This window comes from Rana temporaria (assembly GCF_905171775.1).
Source record: "Rana temporaria chromosome 5 unlocalized genomic scaffold, aRanTem1.1 chr5w, whole genome shotgun sequence".
Classification (NCBI taxonomy): domain Eukaryota; kingdom Metazoa; phylum Chordata; class Amphibia; order Anura; family Ranidae; genus Rana; species Rana temporaria.
Window position 1 is genome coordinate 102,496 of NW_024404464.1, and position 10,167 is coordinate 112,662.

At 50.9% G+C, this 10,167-nt stretch overlaps 1 protein-coding gene across 1 annotated transcript in view; it reads left to right on the forward strand.

Annotated features, from left to right (window-relative positions):
• LOC120921855 (protein phosphatase 1 regulatory subunit 16A-like) overlaps nt 1-8,059 on the forward strand; it is a 58,771-nt gene extending 50,712 nt beyond the window's left edge. The window contains 2 exon segments of the mRNA XM_040334338.1: nt 5,604-5,909; nt 5,911-8,059. Coding sequence (XP_040190272.1) covers nt 5,604-5,909; nt 5,911-6,060 — 456 coding nt within the window. The 3' untranslated portion in view covers nt 6,061-8,059.
• Nucleotides 8,060-10,167: the final 2,108 nt, after the last annotated feature.

The following is a 10,167-nucleotide window of genomic DNA, read 5'->3' on the forward strand; positions in this document are numbered from 1 at the left end:
CCATACTGCAAGAATATACACATCTGCCCCCATGTGTACATTACAGCATCTGCCCCCATGCTTTAATATACACATCTGTCCCCATGCTGTAATGTACACATCTGACCCCATGCTGTAATATACACATCTGCCCCCATGCTGTAATATACACATCTGCCCCCATGCTGTAATATACACATCTGCCCCCATGCTGTAATATACACATCTGCCCCCATGCTGTAATGTACACATCTGCCCCCATGCTGTAATGTACACATCTGCCCCCATGCTGTAATGTACACATCTGCCCCCATACTGCAAGAATATACACATCTGCCCCCATACTGCCCCCACCACATTTACCAGTGGCTAATGCAGAGTTGCAATGCAAGGAGATCAGCTAAAAGTAGTTGTATCTGTATGTGCGTTAATTAATCGAAATTAGTCGATTAATCGATTAAAAAAAAAAACGATTAATCGAACACAAAAATTTTAATCAGTCACAGCCCTAGTTAAATTGCATTGTTTATTGTGAAAATGACAGTTGCAGTTTGGGAGCTAGCCACAGGGGGCGCTGTAGGAGTTAGTGTTCACCTAGTGTGTGTTTACAACTGTAGGGGGGTGTGGCTGTAGGACTGACGTCATCGATCGAGTCTCTCTATATAAGGGATTACTCGATCGATGCAGCGCCATAGTGAAGCACGGGGAAGGTGTGTTTACACACAGCTATCCCCGTTCTTCAGCTCCGGGGAGCGATCGCGACGGAGAGGCTATAAACAAATAGCCGCGCCGTCGTCCCAGATCGCTCCCCGAGGGGATCCGCCCGCCGCACGCAGCGGAGGGGGTCCCGATCGGACCCCCCACCCGCTAGAAGGCAAGGACGTATATATACGCCCATCTGCCTGTCCGTGCCATTCTGTGGACGTAAATAGTCGTGCGGCGGGCGTTAAGGGGTTAACCAGCCCCCCCCCCCCCCCCCCCCCCCCCCAATGCACACAGGGCTGCTGTTAGAAATCACGGGGCCCCGTACAGCCTACCTGGCAGGGCCCCCCCTTGCATATATCAAAACAAAATTTTCACAATAAATATACTCATTCTTAGCGGACACAAAGATAACAGAGAAGCGGCGTGAATTGGGCCCCTTTTTAACCCTTTCATGCCTAAGCCTATTTCTGACATCTGGTGTTTACAAGTTAAAATCCGTATTGTTTGCTAGAAAATTACTTGGAACCCCCAAACATTATATATTTTTTTTTAGCAGAGAATCTAGAGAATAAAATGGCGATTGTTGCAATATTTTATGTCACACGGTATTTGTGCGGCGGTGTTTTAAACGCAACTTTTTGGGAAAAATTAACTTTCATGAATTTAAAAAAAATTTAAAAGTAAAGTTAGCCCAATTTTTTTGCATAATGTGAAAGATGATGTTATGCCGAGTAAATAGATACCAAACATGTCACGCTTTCTGATCGCACGCACTCGTGGAATGGCGACAAACTACAGTACCTAAAAATCTCCATAGGCGACGCTTTAAACTTTTTTTTACGGTTACCAGGTTAGAGTTACAGAGGAGGTCTAGCGCTAGAATTATTGCTCTCGCTCTGACGATCGCAGCGATACCTCACATGTGTGGTTTGAACACCGTTTTCATATGCGGGCGCGACTTCTGTATGCGTTTTCTTTGTTGCGTGAGCTCGCGGGGAGGGGGGGGGGCGCTTTAAAGATTTTTTTTTTTATTATTATTATTACTATTTATTTAATTTTTATAATATTAAATTGTGTCTTTTTTTTACATTTTGATCACTTTTATTGCTGTCACAATGAATGTAAACATCCCTTGTGACAGTAATAGGAGGTGACAGGTCCTCTTTATGGAGAGATCTGGGGTCTATAATGAATGTAAACATCCCATGTGACAGTAATAGGAGGTGACAGGTCCTCTTTATGGAGAGATCTGGGGTCTATAATGTAAACATCCCATGTGACAGTAATAGGAGGTGACAGGTCCTCTTTATGGAGAGATCTGGGGTCTATAATGTAAACATCCCTTGTGACAGTAATAGGGGGTGACAGGTCCTCTTTATGGAAAGATCTGGGGTCTATAATGTAAACATCCCTTGTGACAGTAATAGGGGGTGACAGGTCCTCTTTATGGAAAGATCTGGGGTCTATAATGTAAACATCCCTTGTGACAGTAATAGGGGGTGACAGGTCCTCTTTATGGAGAGATCTGGGGTCTATAATGAATGTAAACATCCCTTGTGACAGTAATAGGGGGTGACAGGTCCTCTTTATGGAGGGATCTGGGGTCTATAATGAATGTAAACATCCCTTGTGACAGTAATAGGAGGTGACAGGTCCTCTTTATGGAGAGATCGGGGGTCTATAATGAATGTAAACATCCCATGTGACAGTAATAGGAGGTGACAGGTCCTCTTTATGGAAAGATCTGGGGTCTATAATGAATGTAAACATCCCTTGTGACAGTAATAGGAGGTGACAGGTCCTCTTTATGGAGAGATCGGGGGTCTATAATGAATGTAAACATCCCATGTGACAGTAATAGGGGGTGACAGGTCCTCTTTATGGAAAGATCTGGGGTCTATAATGTAAACATCCCATGTGACAGTAATAGGAGGTGACAGGTCCTCTTTATGGAAAGATCTGGGGTCTATAATGTAAACATCCCATGTGACAGTAATAGGGGGTGACAGGTACTCTTTATGGAGAGATCTGGGGTCTATAATGAATGTAAACATCCCATGTGACAGTAATAGGAGGTGACAGGTACTCTTTATGGAGAGATCTGGGGTCTATAATGAATGTAAACATCCCTTGTGACAGTAATAGGAGGTGACAGGTCCTCTTTATGGAGAGATCTGGGGTCTATAATGTAAACATCCCTTGTGACAGTAATAGGGGGTGACAGGTCCTCTTTATGGAGAGATCTGGGGTCTATAATGAATGTAAACATCCCATGTGACAGTAATAGGGGGTGACAGGTCCTCTTTATGGAGGGATCTGGGGTCTATAATGAATGTAAACATCCCATGTGACAGTAATAGGGGGTGACAGGTCCTATTTATGGAGAGATCTGGGGTCTATAATGAATGTAAACATCCCATGTGACAGTAATAGGAGGTGACAGGTCCTCTTTATGGAGAGATCTGGGGTCTATAATGTAAACATCCCATGTGACAGTAATAGGAGGTGACAGGTCCTCTTTATGGAGAGATCTGGGGTCTATAATGTAAACATCCCTTGTGACAGTAATAGGGGGTGACAGGTCCTCTTTATGGAGGGATCGGGTGACCCCAACCCCCTCCTTTGTATACTTTTTTTTACATAATAATGCCGATTTCTTTAAAAAGACAAAATATCAGCCAGCCTCTAGTATGAGCGCTGCAAACCGCCGTTCATTCGGATTCATTCATCCCGTATTCATGTGATGTCGGCGAGTTCCTCCCTTTGGAGATTGAATTTTCCCGCCTTCACTATGTCCGTCCTCTCTCCTTTTCTTTTCACAAGTGGAAAGTGCAGAGGATCCTTCACCTTGTGAGCGCCCAGCTTTCATTCTGATGAGATTACCGACCTAAATGTTTTGGATGTGCCAGATCTACCCTCTGCCCGTCTCTCACCCGTTTCTGGTAAGAAGATATGTGTCAGCCCGGTGGTGATTATTATACACTGAAGTTGGTGAGAAGCTCTTCATTTCTATGACCCCCTCCCCCCCCCGTACCCACCTCACCGATCTCCTCTCTCCAGCACTGCATATGACTCTATATACCCGGTATAGAGCCTCTTTTGGGGTATATACCCGGATACGGTTCTGCTCTCTGGGTGTAAAGCCGTTCTAAGTATATATCTGAATATTTGGAAATACACCCAGACACAGTGCTGCTCTCGGTGTGTGTGTGTGTATATATATATATCGGTATACAGTGGTATAGTGCCTCTATTGGGGCAATGGGGTACATACCCGGGTATAGTGCTTCTCTCTGGGTATAGACGGTCGTAGTGCCTTTCTTGGAGTATTACACGGACGTCCTGAGATTGGCAGTTGTTCGTGCAGCTCTCTGGTCCCTGGGGGCAGGGTATCACGGGGTGGATAATACACGGGGGGCGGGGTATCACAGGGCAGATATTACATGGGGGGGCGGGGTATCACGGGGTGGATATTACACCTGGGGGCAAGGTGGGGCGGGATGGATAATGCACCTGGGGGCGTGGTATCAAGGGATGGCTATTACACCTGGGGGCGGAGTATCACGGGGCGGATATTACACCTGGGGGCGGGGTATCAAGGGATGGCTATTACACCTGGGGGCGGAGTATCACGGGGCGGATATTACACCTGGGGGCGGGGTATCAAGGGATGGCTATTACACCTGGGGGCGGAGTATCACGGGGCGGATATTACACCTGGGGGCGGGGTATCACGGGGCGGATATTACACCTGGGGGCGGGGTATCACGGGGCGGATATTACACCTGGGGGCGGGGTATCACGGGGCGGATATTACACCTGGGGGCGGGGTATCACGGGACGGATATTACACCTGGGGGCGGAGTATCACGGGACGGATATTACACCTGGGGGCGGGGTATCACGGGACGGATATTACACCGGGGGCTGGGTATCACAGGACGGATATTACACCTGGGGGTGGGGTATCACGGGACGGATATTGCACATGGGGGCACGGTATCATGGGATGGAATTTACACCTGGGGACGGGGTGGATATTACACAGGGGTGGGGTATCACGGGATAGAATTACACGGGGGACGCGGTATAATGGGATGGATATTACATAGGGGGTGGGGTATCATCACGGGATGGATATTACACGGGGGGGGGGGGGGGCGGGGTATCACGGGATGATATTACACGGGGGCGGGGTATCACGGGATGGATATTAACGGGGCGGGGTATCACGGGATGGATATTACACGGGGGACGCAGTATCACGGGATGGATATTACATGGGGGCAGGGTATCATCACAGGATGGATATTACACATGGGGCGGGGTATCATCACAGGATGGATATTACATAGGGGGCGGGGTATCACGGGATGGATATTACACGGGGGCGGGGTATCACGGGATGGATATTACACGGGGGGCGGGGTATCATCACGGGATGGATAATACATGGGGGGGGCGGGGTATCACGGGATGGATAATACACGGGGGCGGGGTATCACGGGATGGATATTACACGGGGGATGGGGTATCATGGGATGGATATTACACAGGGGACGCGGTATCACGGGATGGATATTACACGGGGGCGGGGTATCACGGGACGGATATTACATGGGGGGGGGCGGGGTATCACGGGATGGATATTACATGGGGGGGCGGGGTATCATCTCGGGATGGATATTACACGGGGGGCGCGGTATCGCGGGATGAATATTACACGGGGGGCGCGGTATCGTGGGATGGATATTACACGGGGGGCGGGGTATCATCACGGGATGGATATTACATGGGGGGGCGGGGTATCTCGGGATAGATATTACACGGGGGGGCGGGGTATCACGGGATGGATGATATATCTGGGGGACATTTATCATCTTCATCCTCTGATCCCATTTCTTGTTTGTGTCTCCCAGCCCCCACAGCCAGAGTCGGACCCCCCGAGGTCGGAGGGGACGGAGGTAGAGGAGAGCGTTGGAACGTCGGAGAAGCAGCCAAATTCTGTCCCGGTGACGCAGAAGAATGGCAGTGTCCGCTCCGCCCCCAAACACACCTTCTCCAAGCGCCTGGACCGTAGCGTGTCTTACCAGCTGGCCACCCAGGCGGAGCTCTGCCAGGACCTGACTCACGAACGCTCCCACCACACGCTCGCAGAGCTGAAACGCCAGCGGGTGGCGGCCAAGGTACAGCGGCAGGCTCCACCCCCCGCCCAGCACGGAGACCCCCGACCAAGCACAAGACACTACTGAGCCGGTTCCACCCGATCCGGTCTATTACACTACCGCAAGCGGAGAGCCGCCATTGCTGAAACTCATAGCACCCGCCGAGGATAGCACGCCGGCGGGGAAGAGACCTTGCTGTGGGGTCATGTGACCATGGACAAGCTCTCTTTGGTGGCCGGCCGAGAACCCTGGGGGCAGGCTTTACCCCAGGACTTCAGCCTTTTTATGATCTATTTTTTAATTGAAGGTGTTGCGTATAATTTAACTGCTTCATGGAAACTCTGGGGCGGGGCAGTGGGAGGGGATATTTCTTGGGGGAACTCCCCCCGAGGAGCAGCACTAGCTAAATTGGGGGTCATTCACCAGCAGCACACCCAGACTGGGGTTGAGCCACATAGATGTAGTCTGACACCTCTACGTTTTCTATGGGGGTGGGGGGTGCAGGTTTGTGCGATGGCCAATCAGATGTCCTGTATGACGCAGCAGCTGTGATGGGATTGATGTCGCCTCCCACCTCCGGGACACACGAAGCTGGATCCGAACTCTCACCCGAGCAGAATTCCGTCCAGCCGGGGGAATAGCTTTGCATGTCGTCACCAGGGACGCACAATCACCATCCAGGGATAATGGTGTACAGGCTGAACATTTCCTTCACATTTAGAATGATTACATCATCTGAGCACAAACATCAGCCACTCATTAGGATTATATTGCAGCAGCAAACCATATGATGGCCACACCGCCTCTGGCGTGCTTCACCCTGATTGGTGGTCAAAGCACCTATTGGAGGAAGGTATGTCACAGAGGGTGTGGCTCTTATAATAATTATTGCTCTGACAATCAAGATAAATAAATATTTTTATAACTGAAACCAGCAGAGAGAATGAGACCCTCACTGCCCACCAATAGGCTGATCACCAGGGTAGCAATGGCCACATGTGTCCCAGCTACTGTCACTCTCTGACCAGCAGTTTGACTCCATGTCATGTTCTTCTCACGTCCTCCGCTGTAGTCGTTCCCTGACCAGCAGTCTAATCCCAGACATCTACACTTTGGTAATGATTACAAGGTCCCTCGTTACTGTCACTCTCTGACCAGCAGTTTGAATCCATGTCATGTTCTTCTGACGTCCTCAGCTGTAGTCATTCCCTGACCAGCAGTCTAACCCTTGACATCTCTGCTTTTCTAACCCTTCCGTGGACTCTAGTAACAGTCTCTCTATGACCAGCAGTCTGACTTCATGTTGTGTTCACATATCTGAGGCTCTCGGCTACAGTCATTCCCTGAACAGCAGTCTAATCCCAGACATCTACACTTTAACAATTCCAAAGTTCCTAGTTACTGTCACTCTCTGACCAGCAGTTTGACTCCATGTCATGTTCTTCTGACGTCCTCAGCCGTAGTCATTCCCTGACCAGCAGTCTAACCCCAGACATCTACACTTTGGTAATGATTACAAGGTCTCTCGTTACTGTCACTCTCTGACCGGCAGTTTGACTCCATGTCATGTTCTTCTGACGTCCTCAGCCGTAGTCATTCCCTGACCAGCAGTCTAACCCCAGACATCTACACTTTGGTAATGATTACAAGGTCTCTCGTTACTGTCACTCTCTGACCAGCAGTTTGACTCCATGTCATGTTCTTCTGACGTCCTCAGCTGTAGTCATAACCCCTGACATCTCTGCTTTTCTTACCCTTCCGTGGACCCTAGTAACAGTCTCTCTATGACCAGCAGTCTGACTTCATGTTGTGCTCACATATCTGAGGCTCTCAGATTGTCATTCCCTGACCAGCAGTCTAAGCCCAGACATCTACACTTTGGTAACACATCTGAGGGCCCCAGTTACTGTCACTCTCTGACCAGCAGTCTGACTTCATGTCATGTTCACATGTCTGAGGCTCTCAGATTGTCATTCCCTGACCAGACGTCTGTGTTTTGGTAACGATTCCACGTTCTCAAGTTACTGTCACTCTCTGACCAGCAGTCTCACTCCTCCGCAGCTACAGGCACTCCTGACTGTCTCCAGGGCCCTCACACTCGGAAACGTTTGTCATAATCAGATTGTCTCTCGTTTCTGATCTGAGTAGATGTGGAATGTTCCTCGAAGTTCTGCGATTATAATATATAAAGGTTTATTTTATTAATTTCACTCAATGTTGTCTGTGATTTTGTGTCCTGTCTGTGCTCTCTCAGTCCTGGGGGGGGCGCTCGGGGGGGGGGGGCGCTCAGTCCTGGGGGGGCGCTCAGGCCGGGAGGGGCGCTCAGTCCTGGGGGGGGGGGGGGTGCTCAGTCCTGTGGGGGGGGTGCTCAGTCCTGTGGGGGGGGGGCGCTCAGTCCTGTGGGGGGGGGCGCTCAGTCCTGGGGGAGGGGGGGCGCTCAGTCCTGTGGGAGGGGGGGCGCTCAGTCCTGAGGGAGGGCGCTCAGTCCTGGAGGGGGCGCTCAGGCCGGGGGGGGGGGGTGCTCAGTCCTGGGGGGGGGCGCTCAGTCCTGGGGGGGCGCTGTAATCTTCTCTCTCATCCATGGACAGACACAGGATTCTTGAACAAATAGTTATGCTGCCGCCTACAGGAGGATTTTACAACGGCAGTTAATAAAACTATAGGCTGGCCTCTGAGGTATAACCCCGCCCATGAGCAGCATGGTTTGTGTTGATGTCCGCGGAGGAGGGACGTTTTTTTTTGCAGCTCTGCTGACTTTCATAAATTTAATTTTGCAGGTTTTTTTTCAATCGATATTTGCTGGTGAGCGCAGAGCGACCGCGCTGGATGTGGAGTCTCCATTGGAAAAGCCGTGTGGCCCAGTAGGCATGTGGTGGCCCCCGCCAAGGGGTGTCTGGAGGTACCGCTGGGTGTTGGGTCCAGCTTGGATTGCTCTTCAGCCTCTCTTCTGAATGTGGAGCAATTTCTGGGGCCAGAGCCATGGCAGTGCCATAGAGTCAGTGGGCCAAGCACCATTACGGGGCTCCTCCAGATTTCATTGGTCTCTTTCTTCACAGGCGTAGAATCCAGGAGGAGGAGCCAAGAATTTCGTGAGTTCAGTGGAGCGTCCCGTGAACTCCTCGCCTTCTTTCCAGTCACCCCGTGAACTCCTCGCCTTCTTTCCAGTCACCCCGTGAACTCCTCGCCTTCTTTCCAGTCACCCCGTGAACTCCTCGCCTTCTTTCCAGTCACCCCGTGAACTCCTCGCCTTCTTTCCAGTCACCCCGTGAACTCCTCGCCTTCTTTCCAGTCACCCCGTGAACTCCTCGCCTTCTTTCCAGTCACCCCGTGAACTCCTCGCCTTCTTTCCAGTCACCCCGTGAACTCCTCGCCTTCTTTCCAGTCACCCCGTGAACTCCTCGCCTTCCAGTCACCCCGTGAACTCCTCGCCTTCTTTCCAGTCACCCCGTGAACTCCTCGCCTTCTTTCCAGTCACCCCGTGAACTCCTCGCCTTCTTTCCAGTCACCCCGTGAACTCCTCGCCTTCTTTCCAGCCCCCCCGTGACACGGAAGCTTCTCCTGGCTCACGTTCCAGAGAAGCCTTAAAGTGGCCCGTTAGTTTTCTCCTGGGGTACCCGCGTCATGCATCTCATCAGACTTTCGGGGTTCAGGGACCGGTTTTCTAGAACTGACACGGGACAGCCAGCTCTCTAATGATGTTCACAAAGAAGATGGCGGCACGGACCTGGCACGTGGCGGCTTTCAGCAGAAAAACACTGGATCCAATGGTGGGGGGAGGGGGGGAGGTTCCTCTCTAAGACTGTTGTCTACCGTTATTGCGGGGTCAAGATGTCAGAATAAATGGGGGGATCCCAGACCACCAATGGGGCCAGCAGCCTTCGGCAGTGTGGACCACCATTGTTTTTAAAGTCTGGTCCCCCCATCCCCCTCCAGGGGCACATACAATCAAAATGAAATTCCAAATTTTCCGTTTTTCGAATGTTTGACTTTATAACTAGTGGGGTACAATTAATATTGAATTGACAAGAAAATTTGAAGGAGCAGGACGGAAAATGTTTCAGAGGGAGCACCGTGGCATCACAAGAAGGAGTACAGGGGCACCACAAGAGGAAGTACCGGGGCATCACAAGAGGGAGTACAGGGGCATCACAAGAGGGAGTACCGGGGCATCACAAGAGGGAGTACAGGGGCACCTCAAGAGGGAGGACCGGGACATCACAAGAGGGAGTACAGGGGCATCACAAGAAGGAGTACAGGGGCACCACAAGAGGAAGTACCGGGGCATCACAAGAGGGAGTACAAGGGCACCTCAAGAGGG